This window comes from Perca fluviatilis, chromosome 5 (genome assembly GCF_010015445.1).
Source record: "Perca fluviatilis chromosome 5, GENO_Pfluv_1.0, whole genome shotgun sequence".
Classification (NCBI taxonomy): Eukaryota; Metazoa; Chordata; class Actinopteri; order Perciformes; family Percidae; genus Perca; species Perca fluviatilis.
The window spans coordinates 22,495,333-22,519,106 of record NC_053116.1 but is presented as its reverse complement, the minus strand read 5'-3'; the positions used below and the strand labels follow the sequence as shown (position 1 = coordinate 22,519,106).

The window sequence follows — 23,774 nt, the reverse complement described above, 5'->3', positions numbered from 1 at the left end:
TTGACAGTGTGTTTATTTAGGTGTCCTTTCCCTAGTCAGTCAACATTACTACGGGCTGTGTTTGAGCAGCCAGGGAATGTCTCTGATAGTAATAGGCTCATGCCATGATATACACACGCTGTGTAGGCATGCCTGGATTACCCACTAGGCAGGTGAAACAAACAAGAAGGGGCCTCAGACCATTAACACCCCAATTTTGTATGAAGATAAATGTGCAACACCTCAATAGTGGTGGGTGATATGCATAAAATCCCCTATCATACGTACATTTTTTGTAAAGAATAATTGAGAATTGAAATTTTATCTAAATCGCAATGTGGCTGCATTTTTTAAAAGGCAGGACTTGTGTCAAAATACTGTCCTGGCCTACAAATCATATTCTACAGACTTAAGAAAACATCTTTGTTTGGTACAAATCCCCACAAACATCACACCATAATCAAACATGTTTTTCAATGACAATGAGAAAAATGATGTAAACGTTATCATTCCCTCCACTATCAGAAATTATAGCGCAATTGCAATATCGACAAAGCAGTCCAGCTCAATGATTAGCAAAACACACCCAGATACTTTAAAGGAACCCCTTCTAATTAATTTCTATGAGGAAAAAAAACACAGGCCTGGACACAAATATGGGCCCAATTTCCATGAACATAGAGGGCCCACAACTTAAGAGTCCTCCGCCAATCACAGCTTTTGGACTGACATTAAAGTGTCCTAAACATTCCAGTCTGTTCTCCACTATCTTAAAAAGCTAACTTTGTCTCTATTGGAGCTGGGAGACATCTGTATTATTGTTTGCCTCAGTTCCAAGGTAGGGTGCACAGTGTACTTGGTGGGTGCTTTAAGGGGACAGGGTGCATGCACTATGTACACACTGACCAGTGTTGTTCGCTGGTGGAGGGCGGTAGGGCTGAGGGCTTTGGGGGTGGGGGTTAAATATTTGCCCCCGGCCCCCTAGTGGATTAATCCGTCCATGTACGTAGCTGTGCCCTGACATCCACGGAATCTACTTATTACAGATGTATTAATGTTTTCCGCACGAATGTTGTCATTAAATGATGGCCCAAAGCGGGACAAAGTCTAAGCTTTGTTTTCATAACGTTTAGGGAACACAACACCTCAGATTGGGACTGTTGAGGCTTGTCGTCCAGCAGACAACCTGTCACACTGGTTCTCGGAAAATATCTGCCACATTACAGTGAATTGTGTAAGTCACTGACAGGACTATGACTGGATACAAGCATTTGAGAAATGAAACGACGGCGAAATTTTAAACATGGCAACCGTCAAACTTTTTTACTCAAAGTGAAACAATATTAGTCGGCCGTCGAAGAGAGTCGGCACAGCTAGCTAACTTAGCTAGCTAGTTAGCTACTAACCTTGAATGCTGAATACCACTAGCTGTTAGCGTGGTTGACCCACATTCCCGAGTGTGCCTTTAAATAACGTTAGCTGGTTTGCCAAGTTAGCTTACCTCTCCCAATAGTGCTGCTGGTTTAGAAGATGTTTACGCTACGAGAAATTGCCAATAGGCCAAAAAACAGGTAGAGAAAACAGTCCCAAGTCCTGTCCAGTATCGATCGGCTGTTGACAAGTTGTTAGAAGTCACCAGCAGGAGTTAGCTAGCAGCAGGGGCTAACGTCAGACTGCTGCTACTAACATAAACTTTAAGTGACTAAGGCTTCAAGTAGCTGACAAATCGCTGAGCTCAAGAGAAAAGAAAAAACGTTTGGACACATTCGGTCGCTAACATATCACATGCAGATAAGCATAGTGAACTGCTAATCCCTCCCCGGCTCTCCTTGTTGTTCCTAGCTTTGCTTTGCTTTGCTCTCCTCCTCCTCCATCGTCGTCACATGCCAGGACACACACACACACACACACACACACACACACACACACACACACACACACACACACACACACACACACACACACACACACACACACACACACACACACACACACACACACACACACACACACGCCAGGCTGAATCCAGCAAACAACTTTCTCAAGCTGTCAAGGTCTCTGTATTACGCACTGTTGTTTCTGTTATAACATGGGGCATTTATTTGGAATCTGCACTGATACAAAACAGATTTAGGTGGCTTTGATCATATCTGCAGAAATAAACCCTTTAGGGCAAATTTGTGATTTTGGTCTAAATAAATAAACTAATCTATATAGAATTGGATTGCATGACAAAACACATATTAGAAGCAACAGTTATTTATCTAATATTTTTTCTTGCCAAATTTTACATATCTACCAGGCAAAGCAAGACAGTGCCCCAGACCCATAGGGCCCCTCAAGCAAGAGCCTCTGGTTCACTGTGCAGCATAATATAAATATTTTTAATTGAAACTTTGTCGGCAGTAGATACTATTAAAATATTAACCATAAAGAAATAACTATGGTTTATTACAACTTGGGTTTTATTTCTGTTGCTCGGTTATGATAACATTGTACTAAAATGTTATTACTAAAACCTGGTAACAAACTGCCTGTAATGAAAAGAAACTCTGTGCCCAAATCCCTGTTTTTAGACTATTATTATTATTATTATACTATTAATATTTCACCATGCATATTCCTAAATTAGTTTGTTGTCAATCTAATCATCACACAACAATCCATGCATAGGAATAAATGCAGCTCATAAATGCTCATTTTTGCTCTCAGCCCCACCACCCAGCCATGGTTTATACATTGAAATTTACTTTCTGCATTCATAATGACATGGATTTAGAAGCTGCTGCTAAATTGAGCATATCATTTCCACAAGAAACGTAAGAACAGTCTGGACTCATTTGCTGTTTTGTAATTCTGTTACCAGGATATAGCTTAACTGAAACAAATATCAAATGTCAATCACCTATAAGTATAACTCATTCCTGCCAATAAATACAATTAAAATAAAATTCATTATTGTACTATAACTATTTATTTTTTAAGTATGTATTGTTAATATTTATGTATTTTGTACTTGTTACTGTAAGTCTAAAACTTTCTGAAATACACATACACACACTGAAATACACAAATACACAAAAAATAGACCAAAAAACAACCTCTGTTAACACTGATAGATACAACTATAAGACTTCAAGTAAGTAGACATTGACATTTTATTTAAAACAATGATGGATTATAAAAAAATCAATTCAGCCCTGTAGACATGTAGTTTGCTCCATGCGTCAGTGGATGTCTCTGTTTAGTAATATGAGCCGATGGCTTTATCAGTCAGGGGCGTCAAATTAGTCAGCGATGACACATTTCAACCATACAGTTTATGGTTTCAACGCTGAAAAAATGACGTGGACTCAAATTCAAACTCGAGCGGATGTGCTGTTTGCAAATTCAGCAGAATGGGTTTCAACTTTTGTGTGGTCTTTGTAATTAAAATGTCACCAATTTTATAACTTATTTGAACAGTATTTAAGATATTTATTGTGTAAAGTATAAATTTAGATTTTATTGACAGCAAAGATAATAATTTCTTTGAATCGCATGCTGCACATAATCTAACACAGTAAAGATACAGGCAGAAATCAGGCATTAATTCACTCTTTATTTACAACTGTTATGTTAACTGACAATAGAAACCGGAAGTTCAATGAGAGTTTCTCTCCCTCCCTCTCTTTCCTGTTGATAATGAGTGATACTCTTCCAATAAAATTGCGGTAAACTCTAATACTTAACCAACTTTTATGTAAAAAAGTCAAGCCACCCTCCACCCCCAAAAATACATATGTTAAAATGAAACATTGTTATGTGGCTATATTACAGAGCTAAACAAATAAGCTCCCTTGCATTGTATGTAAGTATTTGCCTTTAAACATCACAACTTACTTCGTACTTCCAGGATCTTGCTTACAGCTCATTTCCTTTGCACTGAGGTATCGTTTATGTCCACAACAGGCCTCACACAGGCAGTCAAAGCATTAGTTGATTCTGCAAATGCAAATGTTTTAAACTGTTTCTGTGAAATGAGGTCAGTAAATTCAACATTTAACAGAAATGGTAGTACTTTTGGTAGTAAATTCAGTTTTAAGTGTAGATGTTCCACTCTTTTCATCTCTTGCCCTTCCTGTCAGAAAACCTGACCAGAAGTGACCTACACAGCCTGTCTGTCTGATTCACGTTTTCAGGGGATGTCCATGTCTCCATTAGAGGCATGGGAGTGCCGTTTCTCTAAATCACATCCAGCTCTGGTGTCAACATTCTCTTTGCTCTCCTCATCCTGATCCTCTGATCCTGATCTCCTTCTGAGACGCAGCCCGGGATCTCTCTGTGTCGGGATCTGGAAGCTTGAGAAGGAGCTTCCCAACGATGGTCTCTTCTCTAAAAACAGCACAAACACAATACTTCAGAAAATGAAGTGAGTGAACGTTTAGAGCAGGCAAGTGAAATCATACATTGTAAACGGATGCTGAAATAGAGAAGGAATTTCAGGAAGTATATTTACAGAACAGGCTATGAAATATGATGACCATTTATTTATTCACATACGATCTCTGATCTAAGAAAATGGTGTCGCACAACTCTTTACATGAGGCAATGTTAAATGTCAACCCAACCACAGCGACCGCATTTAGCGCTGGCATTTAAAAATCTACAGTACGCTCTGGGGAAATAATTCAAATGATGATGTAGCAATAAACATAAATGATTATTTAAAATACACACTTGTCACCACATAATATGAAGTTACTGAGGTAACGTTTTGTTATCAAACAACCTGTGTTTCACATTAAAACAGCTGTATGGAAACACTGAAAACATCAGATCTGTGTAGAGCGATGAGAAGAGTATAATGTTCCTCAAATGAATACATAAAACAAACAGAAATTTCATATTTCCATCATGTTTTCCGCCAGTTGAGGTTTGACTGGCGCTCTTTTAATGACGTCATCTTGTTGCGCCCTTCTGCCATGATATAATGGCACCCGTCGGGATAATCGGCTGTTTATCTTGATGTGCTCAACTTCTAATATTTGAATGCAAACAAGTATTATTTCGCATTATCTTTTGCTTATTTTCCGTCAATTTGATTACAATTTGTTGTCATTTGGATGGAAATCGGGCTAATCGGGCTGTTACTAATAACATTAACGGTGGCTCCTTTCTATTCAAGTTTCCCAGTAAGCCATGACAGTGTGACAGAGAGCCAGTATGCAACTGAAGCAGCTAAATGGAATTCAGCTATAATAAATTGTATTATTAATTTAATAATTGTATTATTGTTTTGTGCTTTTCCTACTGTGACATGCCAGAATGTATTCCGTGAAAAGTGCCTAATGTCAAAGTGTTGCCCTTCCTCGGCTGGTGTAAAAGTAGAAAAAAAAGCTCTTTTAAAGCTACACGTTTTTCTCATGTCACACAATGCACCGTCTCATCATGCAGATGGGTCACGTACCGCCTGGTCCGATTGGTCGCATCAGTCTGTTCATCTGGACGTTCCAGTGTTTGACATTGGTGCTCGCCTGGCGAAGTTTCCGCTGTGCAGCCTGTCAGAGATAAATAGCAGCTCATTAAAATGAATGCCCGATACCTACAAGCAATAAAGACATCAACTTCTGTTAGCAATACCACCAACTACAAGTAATATAAATATCAGTAATAAGTATCTAAGTATATAAGTAATAAGAGGTTACAAAGTTCTTTCACATTAAAGGTCCCATGGCATTTCACTTTATGAGTTTTTTTAACATTAATATGCGTTCCCCCAGCCTGCCTATGTTCCCCCAGTGGCTAGAAATGGTGATAGGTGTAAACCGAGCCCTGGGTATCCTGCTCTGCCTTTGAGAAAATGAAAGCTCAGATGGGCCCATCTGGAATCTTCTCCTTATGAGGTCATAAGGAGCAAGGTTACCTCCCCTTTCTCTGCTTTGCGCCCCGCGAGAATTTGGCCCACCCCCGCGAGAGAGACATCATGGCTTTCAAACGAGCAAAGTTGGTCAAGGCCCCCCCCCCCCCCTCCACCTTGCCCCCCTCTCTCCTCTTCAGTAGCTACAGACACAGAAATGGCACATCCTAAGGAAAGCTCATTGTGGGACTGGCTCTAGTGGCTGTAATTCTGCACCAAGGCTGAATTTTGGGAAAGAGACTTCAGATACAGTATTAGGGGACCACTAAGGTCTATATAAAAGCATCCAAAGAGCACCATGTCATGGCACCTTTAAAGAAAAAATATTGACTATTACAATATAGAGACATGTTCTATACTGGCTCTCTTTAGGGAGATTAGCAAAGCAGAAATAACACCCCACAATGTACTAGTGATACCATTAAATGAAAAAATAAACCAAAAAATTAATAAGTCACACAAAGTCTCCAAAGGACAGAGTAAGCCTCGGTAAATAGATAGGAGGCATAAGTGAACCAGTTAGACTCGGTTGTTTGACACTGCACTGCTGTTTGGACTTTAAAATCACTGAACTGTTTTAAAGGACAGACCATAAAAGCTGTCTGTGTTATACTGCATATTGTAATGTGTTGCCCTGTCTGAAACTACATGTAGATGGCGTCGTCTTGGCTCTGTCATCCTTGTAAATGAGATTTAAATCTCAACAGGCTCTTACCTGGTTAAATGAACACAAATTAATAAATAAAATGTATTGAATTAATACAAGTAGTATAGGCTTGAAATCTAACTAACAGGTGTGCAACATAAAATTTAAGCCGAAACAGCAGCACTATCACACTAGATCCCCAACAAGCAACATTTCCTCAAAGAGATCAATAGCTTGGACTCAGTTAAATGTAGTTTTGATGATTTGATGATTGTTTTCTCATTTAACTGTGAGGTCTGTATTTATTGGTTCTTACCACTACATCCTGGTCAACCCTGTGCCGGTTGGCGCGGACCTCCTCCAGCTGCCTTTGCGCCTCGTCCAGAGACCGGGACTTGGCCTCCATTTCCTGTTTCAGCTCCTGCTTCTCTCTCTGTGTCTTCAGGATGTACTCCTCCTGTTCCTCCTGCAGTCTCATCAGGGCCTTCATTTTCTCCTCTTCCTCTGCCAGTAACCTGGACACCACAGAGAACACAAACAATAGCATTTTCATTTAAAAATGTATGATTGACTTCTTACTGTTTAAGAGGATCAAATATGTCTATAATATTTCAGACATCACAGTGAGCAAAGATGCACAGAGCATAATGCGAGCTGTTTGCAGATTAATGAGCTCAATTCATCAGAAACTTTTACGTAGAGAGCACAGAAACGGCGACACAATAGATCTGACTGAAGACAGCGTTTAACAACTTCCTCTGTTGGTAGCTCAACTTCCTCAGGAACATAACGCAACATGAACCTTTCAACAGCTGAGTTTAATATCTGCTGTCAGCACACAAGAGCACCTTCCTTCTTCCAGCTAAAAGATTCATGTTTGCAAGCTCTTAACCAAAACAAATTCATTCTTATTGTGCTGTGAATGTGCATATGTCTCTAACATAACACTCTACCCTGCTTGAGCGTAGCGGAAGGCCTCCTCATCTCGTCTGGCTTTGATCTCCTGCTGCAGCGCCTCCTCTAAACGCTTCTGCATCTCCTCCAGCTCCTGGATCCTCTTCCTCTGCCTCTCTGCCTCCTCCTCTTTTAGAGCCATCTCTGCCTGCATGCTGACCCGAGCCTTGAGCAAGAAGCAAGAAGGAATCAACGCTCAAATCTTTTTGCTTCTGAATTCAAACTCTTTTCTTCCGTTTTATTTTTTTGCCTCCACACTCACCTCCTCAGCCTCTCGCAGCTGGACCTCCAGGGCCCGCTGGAGCTGTTCATGCTGCTGACGTCTCCTCTGCTCGTCCTGCTCCAGGAGGGCCTGAGCCTGCTTTTGCGCCTCCTTCAGAAGATCCAACTCCGCCAGCTTACGCTCCCGTTCCTCCTGCAGGGCCCGCAGCCTGTGCAGCTCCTCCTCCTTGGCCTGCTGTCTCTTCTCCCGCTGCTCCCGCTGTTCGCGACGCTTCATCTTCAAATCTTTGTGGAGGGACGTTTTGCCCTCCACATGCAGCCTGATAGCTGTTTGAATGGCTGTGAAGAAGACAGTGTTTAAAGTCTTCATATGAAAATGAAGCTTTTAAGATCGATCCATGACTTAAGTAGTGATTAATTTCAATCACTGTGAGTCTCTTCTGACCTGTAGTCCACTCCTGTCTCTGTTTGGTGTCTGAGGCGCTCATCTCATAAGTCTTGGAGAGGGTTTTCAGACAAAACATGCACCTCTTCCCATCCCGGTCTGGTAGCACCTGTTCAACGAGGAAAACATTCATTTTAATGAATACATATCCCTCCTTCACTTCTGTTATTACATTTGTTGTGACCATTTCTCAAATAAACAGTGGTGAGGAGAAAAAAAAATGGTGAACTCACAGGGTTAAAGACGTTTTTGATCCATTTTGAGCCAAACAATATTTGATCGTCTACTTCCTATAATAAAGCATGATTTTAGAATGATTGCTTGTTTTCCTTTAGAGTAACACATGTTGCAGTGTGTAGTGCTCTTGCTGAAAACAATAACAGAACTTGACCAGATTTTTCTTTGTCATTACTCGGTGTGGTATTGTGTGGTACTGTGTGGCATTGATGAGCTAATAATTGACCCTGTGCTCATGTCAAAAGCCCAGGTAACAATCGCTCGATTGGAGGCTTCAGTTTCAGAATGGGTCATTCATGAGAGCGAGGCTGGCACACTAATATAGAGTTCAGTTCACTTGAGCTGTGTGAGATTTGTGAGGAAATCTAAACCAAAGCAACATTTAATTTCCACCTGTTTTTTTAAAGATTATTTTTGGGGCATTTTTAGGCCTTTAATTGACAGGACAGCTGAAGACATGAAAGGGGAGAGAGAAGGGGTAATGACATGCAGCAAAGGACCGCAGGTCGGAGTCAAACCCAGGCCCACTGCGTCAAGGAGTAAACCTCTATACGTGGGTGCCCGCTCTACCAACTGAGCTATCTGGGCGCTCCTATTGTGTATTTTATAAATTTGAGGGGGGGGGGCTGAAGTGATTAGTAACACTGCACTATGCATTTTAACAGAAAGCAGAACAAAGAAAGTTGTGTATATTGTGAGTAAACTGTGTAGTAAAAAACAAAAGTAAACATGTTAAAGCGTAACAGGTCTTGGGGAGTACTACTGCATATGTGAAAATAGATGTCTAAAGCCTTTTGTGGATCCAGAGGGAACTGCCTGAAATCTGACAAATGGTTGGAGCTGAAGAGGTGAGGTTACCAGATCTGTGCGGCTAGCCACTACTACCATGACACACTCTCTGGTTGCATTGATTTTTACTTTTTTGTAATTTGTTTTTTAATTTGTTTTTTAATAGGACATTGTTATAGAAGTGCAACACTAAATCAATGGAGCTCTTTACTAAGGTTTAAATTGGATACATCATCCTAAATTCTTTGTACACTTTCAGTGTCGGAATTTTTGTGAGTTTTTTCTAACTAACTCTTTATAAAGATGTCAGACTAAATGTCAGTTAACCCCTTGTGTTGTCTTCCATTCGACCAAGCATCGTCCTCCCGGGTCAAAACTGGAAATCACTTTTTCTAACGTTTTTGTCTCTTTTGGCACTTTTTTCAATGTTTTTGGCACTTTGACGTTTAACGCTTCCTTTCACTACCATGTATAAACACCACTAACACCAACTCATTACTAGATTTACACTTATTTTTTGGAATTCATGGTCAATAAACCAAATTTATAGGAAATTATACCTTATTCTTGAGTTAAAAAGCAGAAATTATGAATTTTTTTGACTAATATTAAAGGAAAGATAATCACATAATGGCATATGTCAACGTTCAGTCGAGATACTGTTTTGAAAAATTTCAATTTTTTTTCAAATGCTAAAAATTTTTAAAAAAACACAAAATTCAATGAAAGTATAGATTTGTGTTGTACTTAACGAAGTGCATTGTATGGAATCATCCATTTTATTTTTGGGTAATCAAAATTAGGGAGTTAAAAAGAAACCCATATTTCTGATATAGACATTTAGACAATGGGTCAAATTTGACCCAAAGACAACACACGGGTTAAGCATTTGGTCTCCTCCTCTCCCCATGTGCTCCTACAGCTTATTTTATTGCGTTGTTATTTTGTTGCCTTGTTTTTCCCTTTTCTGGTTGTTTTTCTACCTGTAATCGGTCTGAAAGTCCAAACAATCAAAAAAATATCACACTATAAATGAACCGAACTATGATTCAATTTGATCTGGACCGAGACCCCCCTCTTTTCATTGGACCGGCTGTTTGGTCCAGACCGTGGTTCAGGGGAGTTTTCATAGCTGTAATTTTGGTACGGATCAAACTGAAAAGCCTTTAGTCAAGGAAAGGGTCCAAATTAAAATAACACTGGTTTGCTTTAAAACAAAACAAAAAAATGTCTGCCCTCCTCCCCATCCCAATCATTTTTGTACAGGCGACTCCTCGTAGCTTGTTGCACATGACTCCGGATTTTGAGCAATTCAGCAAGTGTTTAATTTGAATGCTTTCTTTGGACATTGGCCAGTAATTCACAAGAAAAAACAAAAAAATCTGTTAACCATCTTGCGACACCTTGGGAGGAGTCCCAACACCTAGGTTTGATACCTCTAGCTTAAAGAATGATATTTGGACTCAAATGTACAAATGAAAGCAGATGAGCAGTATTTTCTTTCTGGATAAACTGACAATGAATACACAGTTCTTTCCAGTGTTAACAGTGTTTAGCTTTGAAAGACGATCATCTCCAGCTGTTTACCTCAACACAGCAGTTCCCGTCCAGAACTATGTTGCCCTGGCAGTCCTTGCGGTCCTCCCCGGTGTAGTAGGACAAGTTGCTCGGCCTTAAGGTGAACCAGCGTTCCTTCCAGTTTCTCCTCAGCTGGCCTTTCTTCCACAGATAACCCTGCATACACCCCGACCGACACACACATATACTGTCACCAACACAATGCGAAGAATGTCAGAAACCCAAACACATACCTCTGGTCGCAGATGGGTCCCCTACCTCTTTGAGGACATCACCAACTATCTCCCTGTATACTTCCTCTATAGCCATGCTGATTATGCTCTTTTCAATTCCTCTGGTTATCTTTCCCGAGTTCATCATCGCCAGAAAAACCCAAACAGTAATGCCGCTCTGCTGCACTGAGTCTTGGGAGAAGAAGTCCTCTAATTCAACACAGTTGAACTCAATACTCATACCCATACATATCTTCTTTAGGAGGTACTCCACCTGAAGAGGAAAAGAAACCAAAGGTCTTGAGAGTGAGAACTAATGTGGCACATTTTAATGATCTGTCTTTGCTGCATTATACTCAGGGGAAGAAGTTTCTAGGTCATTATTTATTCAACTATAATCAAGTACCTGTTTTTTGGAGTGTTTTTGTACTTGAACTTATTTTAGTGACTTTTCTCTAAAGTTTTTTTTACTTCACTACAGTTGGGGAGCTAATCACAATAAATGGTTGATTGGCAGATAGGATTAGAGCAGTCTGGTTTTACTTTATTTTTGTACTTTTTTTTTAGTAGTTTATAATTTTCAACACAACACCACAGTAAAGATCACATCCAACAATGTCCTTTCTCAAGAGTAACTTTTATTTATGTTACTTCTTAATTAAATATACCTCAGTAACAGTATTTACGACACTGTAGTACTAATTACACCACAGATTTCTTCGTACAGCGGTTGGTGTGTGTGAAGCACATACTGAAATAAAACTGGATAATGTTTTCTTAAACCCAGCATGACAGAGACTAGTCTTTGAAATGTAGGGCTTTCTCTTGGCAGCAACTCTGAAAAACACACAACAGGAAACCAAACCGAGTTTGCAAGTGAGAAACAAGCCCACACTGATGCATGAAAAGAGCACAGCGTTCCATAATGGCAAGAAACAAGGTTTCAGGCAGGGTGTATTAAGTGGTTGTAGATCCACCACCACTTTTAGTTCACAGATTACTGACTATAGTCTCTGAACTGTACTCAACAACCAGAGCATTATAACTTAAAAATATCCATGTGGCTAAATTTAGAAACAAGTGTCACTATCATTACACACGGCCATTATCAACTTTGATTCAAGATGTGCATATTTGTTTGCTTATATAATCTTACAATAGCAAATGCTTTTTACAGTCCCCATATAAATATTTTAAAGTTATAAAGTTTTTTTGTGATAGAAATTGTAATGAGTGAGTGTGAAGAAATTCCTTTAAATCTAAATATATTCTAGTTGAACCTACCTCGTCAGGGACCATAACCAAAGGGTACTTGTCTTCAGAGAGAAAATTAAAAAGGCACCAAAGCCGAAAAGCATCCTTCTCTGGCAGAACAGTACTGCTGGTTTTGTCCGTCTGGTAGTTTTTCTTTGCTGTAAGCGTCCAACAGAGCTCATCTACGTTTTCCTTAATAAAAGAGCCTTCAATAACCTACAATAACAAAATGCAGAGATTGAAAAAACTTTAACAGCATCCTTGCCTACACATTAGAATTTGACAAAACAAAAAGAGCATGTTATATATTATTATGTTATAATTGAGTTGTATCACCTTGTCCAGGATGTATTTGTTGAGGTAAGGCATATAACCCTGACTGGAAACTGGACCATCATCATCATCCCTGAAGTGCTCCTCCAAAGCAACTGGGTCATGTGGGATAGACAAGACTGTACACAGGTTGTGGGACAGCACCTGAAAAATCACAACGTACAGGACGGAAATATTAATAAATTAATAAAATAAATAAATAACACATTCAGAGAAAAATTCATTTTGATCTTTAGGGAACTGAAATTTGTACCTTTCTGCACATACATTAGTGTGAAAATATATATAAAGAAATGTGCGTGTAAGAGGTCAACGTACTGCTAGAGGTGTGAATCTTCACTGATCTCCCGATTTGATTCGATTACGATTATCATGTCAGCGATTCAATTCAATTTGATATCTCGATGCATCACGATGCGTCAAATACATTTTACTATTAAAGCCATATAGGATATTTAATTCATAGCTTTTAATTCAAAACTACAGCACTGAGCACATGGCACTTCCTGAATGTGCAAAACATAACAGAATATGTAAACAGAAATGTTGTTAGGCCTACACTAAATTGTAAACAGAAATAATCGATTATGAGCCTGCCAATTATCGATGCAGCATTGTCCATGTCCACAATTCGATGCATCGATTATTTGATTAATTTCATCACCTCTACGTACTGCATGGCAAACATTTTAAGACCCAATGTTTGAACTGCAAAAAATAACCTTTTTATTTGGTTTAAAACCAATAAAATCTAAATTTGTGCAGCAGTTTTCATACATTCAGTGGAGCTCGAAGTGCTTTACAGGTGACTGACAAACTAAAAATACAAATTGTAAAACAATGGGAGACTTGTTAAAAAATATAGTTATAAGATTGAAAAATGTGCATGAAAATAGAAAGGTGAATATAATATGAATAAAAAATGTGACAATAGGCAATACAAAATAAAAGATGAAAACAATTCAGAAGATTTGTAGGTTATATGTTTTTTGTTTGTTCTTTAAAGTAAATTATAAGTTACATAAACTACTATATGTAATCAGTGTACTACTACTAGTAGTACATTCACTGCAATACATGTCTTCAAATGTGAGCATGCAATGTCTTAAGAGATCTGTTGCATGTTATCAGACAACCAGTCTCCGTGTGTTGAGCCATAACCACATCCTGTCTCTAGTCTCCAGTGCACTACAACATCTGTCAGTTTTGAGGCCACGGCATGCAAACTGCTTTCTTTGAGCGCGTCTAAAGAACATGGTGCCTGTACACAGGCTGCGTGCATGAGGGGGATAAGCCTAGTCATGAGGCTGACTCGCTGTGGGCCAGCGGCAGGCAGCATATCGCAGGAACGTGGAGGTGGCTGGAAATGGAGTCTGATACACAGCAAGACCAAGAAGTGACATAACAATGAGATCAACAAAAATACAGTGGCTTCATTGACGCCCTGTGGCTAGAGACAACAATCACCAACATGTTTCCACTTTGTCCTTGCTCTCACTGTAACAATGTTCTTTTGACGTACACAGGCTCATGTCTATTCAACTTGCTGTTCTCTGGTCAGGTCCAGTGCCAGAGAACCCTTTGCACTACAAGCTGGTACATGGAGGTCCAGTGTTAAGTACAGCTTGGAGATGAGGGCTCCCATTCATATAAAGACTGAGAGCAAACTGGTACTCTCATGCTCTTGCCAGACAGAGGTGCATATTGTGTCCTCTTTCAGCAGTGAAAGCATTTTTATCGAAATATAGAGAACAAACTTGTTCCTTGTTGGACAGCATTTGATTTAAAAACACAGGAAATGTTGAGGATGATAAGTATTATCAGATTGCGTACACACTTATTTCCTGAAGCACAGAATCAAATGTAACAAAGACCAAAGAACAAATGCATTTGTGACATTTTGTTTGCTGAGCATTTCAAATATTTTCACCTCATCCTCCTCAGAGCGAGCCCACGTGATGGGAAATGAATTGAGGTAAGAAATGAGGCAGCAGAGTAAAAAGACGAATAAAAGTCTAATTTTACAGGTAGAGGACCCCCCACTCACCTTCAGCTGAGACTTGGACACTTTACCGCTCTTCTCCAGATCCAGGGCTGTGAAACCGTACCAGATGGACTTGAGCAGCTCAGACCGCAGGTCCATGTCTGCAGCAAAGTTACTTTCTGGTTTCCTCCTCCACGTCTCTTCTTCTTCCCTCTGCTGTTCACACAGGGCCCCTGGGTGACAGGCAGACACCCACACTGTGTTGCTGCTGTCAGGCAGGCATGAGGCTTTACCAACCTGCTGGCAGCGACACCTGCAGGTCGTCCATAGTCACTAATGGAGAGGGAGGGTCTGATTGTTTACTACATGATCTGATCCTGCCTTCCAGTGGTGAAAGAAGTACTCACATCCTTTAAAGTAGAAATAACACAATATAAAAATATTTCATTACAAGTTAAAGTCCTTGATACATAGTACATTTTAGTACAGTTTTAAACTATATTACCATTATAGTTGTATTATTACTGATGCGTTAAGGTGTAATCAGAATTTAATCTTGTATGTAGGTGGTCGAAGTGGAGATCATTTTCACAATCTACTTATATTGTTGGATAGCCTACTCGTTATCACAAGGCATACTGTTTTATAAATAAAATGAAATGTCATAAGTGTTCTCAGGAAATCTTAATATGCAAAGTAGCGAGCAACTAAAGTCAAATAAATGTAGATAGGTATAAAGTATAAAATAGAAATACTCAAGTAAAGCACAAATACCTCATAATTGTAGCCTACTCAAGTATCTACTTTGCACCTCTGCCGCCTTCAAGGGCTGGTCGTAGTATAGAATTTTCAAGTACTACTAAATATGAATGTGAAAATCGGAAAAGGACTATAGGAGACATGTTTAGTGGAGAACAGATTTTATTAGTAGTTATTTTATTACCGCTGTATTATTTACAAACTAACTAGTTTTCTCTTATCCCTTTTGCTCTAGCTAGCGTTAACTGTCACATAAATTAGCTTATAACGTTAATTAAATTAGCAGATAACGTTAGCTCTAGCTAGCTCGGGTGTGTAAACGTTAGCTAGCTACATATATAACGTTAGCTACCTAGCTAACGCCCATTTCATTTAGCTAACGTTAAAAGCTCAGTAAAAATTTTAATTTTCCCACTGGGGATCAATAAAAAGTATAAATTCAAATTAACTATATTGTTTATGTGAGTCTTTTACATTGTTAACGATGTACAACCTACCAGTATGTAGCTATGTATGTAAATGTAGGCTACCTTCTAGACAACATTAGCCTGGCTTTAGACGTCTAGCCACATCTCACTTTTTATCGAGAGCATTTCAAATAAATAATCTAGCTAGTAATGAAAATAATGGAGAGGTAGCTAACGTTAACGGGGTCACGACACATATATCCATCTAGAGCCTAGAGTCCCTTCCTTTGCGGTAAATTAACTAGTCACGTACAGCGCTGTGGAGATGTTCTTGTGTGTCTTTTATGTTTTGGTTAGCCAAAGACATGTCCCACAGAGGCTGGACAGCAAATTGTCTTTGGCCGCGGCAAAAAGCAATCACGTGGTAAAACAACTTTCGCGTCGTTACCATGGAGCTGTTTATGAAAATCCGTTGCTCATTGGTCGACAATTTTGTCATCACCAAAGTGCGCGCAGTCATTGGTTAGTACGGTTTCTTGTTGCAACCAATGGCTAAACCCGCTTTTTACAAAACTGCTGCGAGTCCAGGAAGTTGACTGACTGCGGAGTAAAAGCAAAAAGGACATAACAAGGGATCTTTAAACCTGCACATAACGCCTGGAAAACTATTTGGAATTAATTGTATCAGAAGTACTTTATTGGAAGTACAGAAGAAAGTAACAGAGGCCCTTTTCTATTTTAAAGTATGTAACGTATGTAATAAACGGCTCTACGTGTGTATGTAGCATATGCTCACGAGAAAAGATTTGACATTAAAACAGCTGAAGTTAGCGTTAGCCTTCTGCTCGGATCAAAGCTAACGCTAATCTACTTCTTTTCTCAATGTAGGCTAGTCAACACGTTGGTTTGCAACGTGCACAGGCATAGATACTTGATCAGGCTAATAAATGCCATTATTATTATTTATAATAATACTATTATTTTTTTACTGTGCTTGGCATTTGGCTACATGGAGCTCTAGCTTTCTTAACTTGCTTGTTTTTCTTGCTTCCAATCTTTGGTAACGTTGGAGCGGTCAAATTGTGAATTGTTGAAACTTTGAAATAAATTGTAGTCTGTTTTTTTATGTTTCTGCTGGTGCATGATTTGTGTATTTAGTCTATCTCTGTACACAGTTTACTATTAGCCGTATAGTGTTTAAGCTTGGTTGCTCATTTATGTTTGCCATTTGTTGCTCCTATAGTTGCTCTTCACACCTTGCTATCATCATGGACTCCTCTCCAGTCCTTCGTCAGCAAAGTCACAACAAAATCCGCAGTGACTTCATGAGGTAAGCCAGTTTATAAAGTATTAAAGACATTTTTCACTTTGTTTTCTCCCACCTTTAGGGCTTAATTTGAAAACCTGAGTACTTTTTTGGGTGCAACTAAAAAGTACCAAAAGCTTGCATTGAATGTCCTGTCATATTTGTAATCTTGTTTACTTATTGTTTGAATCAGTTAGTTCTCTTATTTAAATCAAAATGTGTGGCTGCTTTTTCTTTAGGCAACATTTTTTGTTTGGCTGCTTGTATTTAGACATTTAACATTTGCACATGTTGGCTTCTTTTGTTAAACAAAAAACAAGAGAGAAATTTAAATATTTCTCAAGAAATGTGTTTGGTATTGGTACCAAAACTCTGGTATTGGCAATAGCAATAAAATAAAAATAAAAAAATCAAACAATGTGTAACTCTAATTGCATTTATTATTTTGCGACTGACTGGTTATCTCCACACAGAACAAAGAATGAACATAACAAAATGCCAGCGCACCCAAAGCCTTCCAAAGGCCTCTCTGCACCTCACCTTTCCAACCAGAATATTGAGAACCTGGATCCAGGAAACTCTGAAATGGGCAGGAGGGCACCTGTGCGGCCAGGTGTTAGTAGGCTTCCAGTGCTTGCAAAGTCCCTTTGTCTTCCGACTCCGTCCGACTTCAGTAAATCTCACTGTAGGTGGGAGGAGAAACCTCTGGCTGTAAGTGCTTCCTTCATGTCCTGCAGATTTAAATGTAATGTTTTCTATTTAATCAGATTAATCATGCTTTATAATTTTCCTACAGGGGAAAACTAAGAAGAAAAAGCCATGCACCAGGCCTGTACCTTTCAACCTGTCTCAGCCCAAGAGCTCAAGAACGGCCACTGAAAATAAGCAGCCCCCCACTGTTTTACAATCAAGGACTGGTACTCATGCTGTCCAACCTGAAAACAATGTATGCAATGCTCGTCTAAAAACCCAAAACATAAGCGCGAAACCTACTAAACATCCAGCTTTGTTAAACCACAATATGGACTCAACTAAAGGTACAGGGAAGTCTATTGTAAAGGCTACAGGAAGTACATCCCAGCTATCAGGACCGTCTGGGCCTTCCAACACATTGAGGACTTCAGCCATTTTGTCCAATCCTTTATCATCCATTCCAAATAATGCTATGCATCAGACCAGCGCTGCTTCTTCTGCACAGCCTTCTGTTAGTGCAGAAGCCTGTTTGGATAACATGAGCCTGCTCAGTCTCAAAGATCCAGCCAAGATGTCCCATGCTAACCAAAACATGAAGCTGACCACACAGGGGAATTTTTCCAAAAGTTCAACCGGTAAGTTAAATGTGTTGTTGCCTTGTCATTGCTTTTGAGCAGTACACTTCCATTTGTATTGTGCACAATATAACCAAATATATTTGCTTCCTGCATTTTAATCTATGTAGACTCATTTGTGTTTATGCACTCAGTTGCCAGTTTATAAGGTACACCTAACTAAAACTAATGCAGTCTAATTCAACAGCCCTGTAATAAATCCTACACTTCATGAAGGTTATAATGTTCAGTCTTGAGAGGTGTTGATTCAACATTTTGGTAATTTTGAAGGATGTTGTTTGTGGTGCTGTTTTGTATATTGTATATTGCATTATACTGACACGTGTTTCTATTATTTTGTCCACCTGATCTTTATTAATGAGTAGGGGCTAAATAAATGGAGCAACACTACTTACAATACTTTTGAATATAGGTTTTGATTTATCTGTTTGCTTTTACCTAGAGTGCACTCATTGGACATTTTTAATACTGCTGCAACAACTGCATTTCTCCATGGAGATGAATGTATTTCACCTGTAAAACAATACCAGTGTAGCTTATTATTAATGAGATAGCTAGAATCTTTGGGATTGTCATGATTGCCTGCTCTCTCTTTTTTTTTAGTTGGGACTTTAACTACATTGCTCACTTAGGTTTCCATGTGAATAGCAGTAACCAGTGTATGTATTTCAGACAAAGGGGAGAGCTTCCAGTCTGATCATGCGGCTTTGCTCAGTATCCTCCGGAACGAAGGAGTAAGTGCCACAGGTCTGAGATCTGCAAATTCACTCTCCAAACCCTATAACTTTCTGGTGAGTTGGTTTTATAATTCTCATTTACTTCTAGGGCTGGGAAATATATCGATATTATATCGCTATCGTGATATGAGACTAGATATCGTCTTAGATTTTGGATATCCTCATATCGTAATATGACATAAGTGGTGTCTTTTCCTGGTTTTAAAGGTTGCATTACAGTAAAGTGATGTACTTTTCTGAACTTACCAGACTGTTCTAGCTGTTCTATTATTTGCCTTTTCCCCACTTAGACATCATGTCCACATTACTGATGATTATTTATCTAAAATCTAAGTGTGAAGATATTTTGTTAAAGCCCCATTTGTCAACCCTAGAATATCGCCGCAATATCGATATCGAGATATTCGGTCAAGAATATCGTGATATCTGATTTTCTCCATATCGCCCAGCCCTACTTCCTTCTTTTACAATGCCTTTGGTCCCTACACTTTCACTGACGTTTTTTTATTTGTGGTTTTGAATGTTTATTTTTGTCTGAATCGTGACTTTTCACCATTTTTTTGTTATAAATCTATTAAATGTATTTTAATAACCAATTGCTGGTGATTCTCTTGTTTGCAGCCCCAGCGAGTGTCTGTCATGAAGAGTCGACAAAAAGCTGGACCCACTGCCGGTAAGCACAAGCTTAGAAACATAATGTGTACCTGAATAAACAGTATGTGATCACGGTAGATCTAAAAGTTGTTAAACCCAATCACAACGACCGGGTGAAATTAGAAATGTCACGTCTTCTCATTTCATGAACGGTTGTTTAGCGTCAAACCATTTACAGAATTGTGAAGTTATGTCTTGGTACATTTATGTATTTTTCTGGGCCGCTAACTATTTTTAGATGAAAGCAGTAGTTGGACATTTTGGGTAATACTCCTTTTCACTTTCTTGCACTGAGTTCGATGGGACCTTTGCATGTCACTTGAGTCTGTTCTCTTTGTGCTCTTCTTACAGGATCAATGAAGTCGATGCCGTTCTCCCCAGACCCCGCTGCACTGCAAAGTATCCTGCAGAACGAGGGAGTGAAGGGTCGAGGGCCTGTGGGGTCTACACCCCGAAGCTCTGTCTGTCCATCAGGCAGAGGCACTTCAATTTACACAGTATGTATACATCAAATTAGTTTTCCCTTTGGCTCTTTTAAAAAAAAAATCTTGTTACATTTCTTTCAAAACACAAGCACAGTTTCATTTACTGTGTTGCTTCTCAGGCTCAGAGAGTGCCGGTTAGAAAGAATCGTGCAGAGGCGACCGGAGGACCAGCAGGTAAGATGCAGAATCGTTGTTCTTGTTATCTTAGGAAACCTAATGCATCCTTATCCTTTGTCCCTGTATCCCAACGTGACGCTGCTGTTTTATTCTCACTAGCAGTCGAAGAGACTCCACAGAAGAACTGGACTCCACAGAGGGTCCGCAACACCAGGCATCAGCCCATGTCCGCTATGGTCAGTTTACATGCATTGAATGTTCACGGCCTGTCTGTTTAGTACGTGGTGTTTCTCACAGTTAGTGCCTTATTTCACCATGCTACTGTTTTCAGAAATGTTACCTGTCGACACAACAGTCATGGTACAGCGGCACTCCCGGGCTGCGGAGCTGCAAAGCCAACCTTCAGCCGCACCAGGAGGTGAGAACAGGATACGTGTCAATTTTATAACATGCCTAGAAAGCTTTTACACACATCCGTTCAAAAGTCTAACACAAAACAAAAAGAGATGCATAATCTGTATGTGCAGAATAAAGTTCAGCCACACTCGAAGCCAAAATTGTTCTTTCAACCAATTCAAGGCAGCTACAACAAAGGCTTGATCACTTTCTGATTTTCAGTGTAGATACACTTAATGGATGCAGCATTTCAGAAATGTAATGTGTTTTCATATTAAGCTGTACCATCTGTTGGTGGAAGAGAAATGTTTGAGCGCCATTTATGTTATGGGAGTAAAATAAAGGATATGTATCTCTCTGCAGGTCTGAACATGTTAAAAAAAAAAAACATGTTTGATGTTGGTTTTGAAATCAGAGTATGGAGTTTGTGCAAATAGCCTTTTGCCATGAAAACAACCTCATGTAATCAGAACTCACCAAGATTTTTGGATGCTGAAGATGTTAATTAATTAATTATCAAAGTCTGCACGTGTAGAGCGGATTGCAAATTTTATAAGTCTGTGCCGGTGATCCTACACCACTGTCACATTAAAAGCGCCCCTTTTACTGTATTAATGAAATAACTAAAACAAGAGTATGTCTAACATTATGCAGAGTAGTTTTCATTTTGATCTGAAGCCTTTTAGAAATAATCATACTTTGCTCCGTACCACAGTTCATATGACTTTCTTGTTTGTGAGCAGGAGATTGTCCAGAGATTATTTGATGATCAAGAGGACGAGCAGAGCACAAATGTGGCTGACAAAGATCCAGAGACACGAGCAGGGCAGCTCCCAGTTCAAGCCACAACTGTAAACAAATCTTCCAGCCATACAGAGATCCATATTGAATTCAGTTCTCGTTATTTATTTAAAATATACTGAAAAATCACTGTATTCTGTTTGTGTCCTCCCTCACTCCTCCAGACTACATCCCACTGTGAAGAAAAGGCAGAGGCGAGCAGGGTCAGCAGCGAGAAGGAGGAGGTAAAGGAGGAGCAGAGCATTGTGGGAGGACAGCCGTTCTTCCAAGCACCGCAAAGAGAGTCTGTCATTTTTTTTTCAACGGGCAAAACCTTGTTAAGAGCTCCACGTTTTGAGAAGCGCCATGAGCCGCATGGCCCAGTGCTGCCAGTACAAGAAGAGATGTCCTCTGTGTCAGTGCCAGTCTGTCAGACCAACCCTTCGGTTCAGAGTCTGCACAGAGGTAACCCTGACATCTCATAATAATCCATTCTATAGTATTACACATACAGTACAGTCAACATTTTCCTGAATTGTGAATATGTTTTTGAAGTGTGACTTTCTATTACAGACCTTATTGTACAGAAGACTTGTGCGCCGAGTCTTGCAGTGGCGATGCTGCGTAAGCGTCTTCCTTGTCTGGAGGAGCTTCGTATGGATGAGGAGGTGGCCTCCTACACCTCAGGGTCTGTCCCCGCCGCTCCCGGGTTTCTCCCCCTTCAGCCCCGCTGTGGGAACCCGCTGGCCTCCATCCTGCACTCCGAAGAGTCCTTTGTGAGTACACCGCTGACAGTGTGCACGTACAGAAAAATGTGTACCATTTCTATATCAAATCACTGACATAATAGTTTTGAATATTATTTTTTTTAACCAGAGCTGAGAGCATCAATGAATGAGTTCAGTACAGCGATGCTGTAGGTCCAGATTGATGCTGTGCCCTAAAACCACACTACACTACATTAAATCTAAGCAGGTTTTGAGTATTTTGAGTATTCACAAATAAACTACCTATAAAAGGTATTTGCCACCTTGGAAAGCAAGAGAGCAAATTACCTTATTTCCCAATTTATTGAACTATTACTTTAATTTACAACACAGTATGATACAACAGTGCAGTGCTACAACCCGACAAGTGATCACATTTAGTTGGACAGTGGCATCCAACACTGAACATAACACTTTAAAACATATACATACATATTCTATATATATATATATATATATACATATAAATACATACGTATTTTATCGCTTGTATTTTTTTTTTCTCTGTTTTTAATGCGTTTTAATGTGGTTTCTGTAGCACTTTGAGATTCTTTTAGGAAAAGTGCTTTACAAATAAAATGTATTATTATATTCTATGTGTATATATTCACAGACATAAAAGTTAATATGAATATTTATCTACTGTATGTTTTTGTTTTCCAGAAATTTGTTCCAATTGGTTTCAATCTCTCATTCGGCCCTTCATCTCCACGCAGCTCTCCACTGCAGGAGAGATGACTTTGCACTACAAGTACTGTATTTGTTTTACTGTTAATATCCAGAGTGGATATTACTCAGAGAAGTTAATTCTGTACTGATGAGACTTTTTTTAATGGAACTAATTTTGTTTGTCCAACACTGTTGTTGCTAGCCTTAATAAAAGTCCAAAGAACGCTGCTAGAATAATACTTTTAAAACCTTTTTTTTTTTTTAAACTTATAAATGTTTATGACCACCCTCAGTAGATGCTTTCTAAAATTAAATGTTATTTCTGTCAAATAATGTGTATTTTACACTGCAGGCACTCTAAGTCACTGAATCAAAACCTAAATGTTGGAGAAAAAAATGTTTTAAAAGGTCAATGACGACTCATCAGTGTTTTAGCTTTAGTATATATATAGATTAGGATGGCTCAAAGCATCACACCAGAATATTCTTGTTTGGATTGAAAATGATAAATGTACAGTGTTTATAATAAATTGATATGGGTTACTGTCTAGCCGTGTATGACTTTTTTTTCAGCTTTTGAACTTATTTAAAGGGGCATCCCACTCATTTGTATAAATCCCACAGTTGTATATCATGTCTTCTGTGTTTCTGGAGGAGCTTTCTAAAGTCAGTCCTACTGTTGGCATACAGTTTGAAAGATGTGGGTAGGGAGGGGTCAGACGACATTATGATAATGGTTGCATTATGTGAAACGTAGGTTGCATTGTTTTTGGAGCTCCACCTATAGCGACTAACCGGTTTATTTCTGAAACTGTTCATCAGGTATTCAATCGACAG

General features: G+C 39.2%; 3 protein-coding genes across 7 annotated transcripts in view; 1 reads left to right on the top strand and 2 right to left on the bottom strand.

Annotated features, from left to right (window-relative positions):
• ppardb (peroxisome proliferator-activated receptor delta b) overlaps positions 1 to 1,868 on the bottom strand; it is a 7,702-nt gene extending 5,834 nt beyond the window's left edge. For both annotated transcript variants that reach the window (XM_039801190.1, XM_039801191.1), the window contains exon 1: positions 1,481 to 1,868. The gene's annotated coding sequence lies outside the window, so the exon portion shown is untranslated. The remainder of the gene's footprint in view (positions 1 to 1,480) is intronic.
• Positions 1,869 to 3,560: 1,692 nt separating this feature from the next.
• On the bottom strand, positions 3,561 to 17,651 carry LOC120559492 (differentially expressed in FDCP 6 homolog). 2 transcript variants are annotated; one of them, XM_039801210.1, is made up of 13 exons: positions 17,545 to 17,651; positions 14,596 to 14,942; positions 12,552 to 12,692; positions 12,246 to 12,431; positions 11,008 to 11,235; positions 10,759 to 10,905; positions 8,379 to 8,435; positions 8,146 to 8,254; positions 7,741 to 8,039; positions 7,478 to 7,644; positions 6,841 to 7,039; positions 5,429 to 5,519; positions 3,561 to 4,353 (listed from the first exon to the last, which is right to left on the bottom strand). In XM_039801210.1, exons 2-13 carry the CDS (start codon positions 14,689 to 14,691, stop codon positions 4,157 to 4,159), a joined length of 1,917 nt encoding a protein of 638 aa, XP_039657144.1. In that variant the 5' UTR covers positions 14,692 to 14,942; positions 17,545 to 17,651; the 3' UTR covers positions 3,561 to 4,156. The 2 variants fall into 2 exon arrangements, with proteins under 2 accessions (XP_039657144.1, XP_039657145.1); XM_039801211.1 differs by lacking the exons at positions 8,379 to 8,435; positions 17,545 to 17,651 and having other exon boundaries at positions 4,157 to 4,353; positions 14,596 to 14,882.
• Positions 16,256 to 23,487, top strand: LOC120559491 (trophinin associated protein). 3 transcript variants are annotated; one of them, XM_039801209.1, is made up of 14 exons: positions 16,256 to 16,441; positions 16,942 to 17,028; positions 17,478 to 17,715; positions 17,801 to 18,332; positions 19,005 to 19,123; positions 19,691 to 19,742; positions 20,075 to 20,220; positions 20,328 to 20,382; positions 20,485 to 20,561; positions 20,657 to 20,743; positions 21,465 to 21,572; positions 21,687 to 21,966; positions 22,075 to 22,277; positions 22,932 to 23,487. In XM_039801209.1, the coding sequence occupies exons 2-14, from the start codon at positions 16,967 to 16,969 to the stop codon at positions 23,004 to 23,006; spliced, it is 2,034 nt and encodes a 677-aa protein (XP_039657143.1). In that variant the 5' UTR covers positions 16,256 to 16,441; positions 16,942 to 16,966; the 3' UTR covers positions 23,007 to 23,487. The 3 variants fall into 3 exon arrangements, with proteins under 3 accessions (XP_039657143.1, XP_039657142.1, XP_039657141.1); XM_039801208.1 differs by lacking the exon at positions 16,256 to 16,441 and adding an exon at positions 16,608 to 16,758 and having other exon boundaries at positions 20,488 to 20,561; XM_039801207.1 differs by lacking the exon at positions 16,256 to 16,441 and adding an exon at positions 16,610 to 16,758.
• The last annotated feature ends 287 nt before the right edge of the window (positions 23,488 to 23,774 follow it).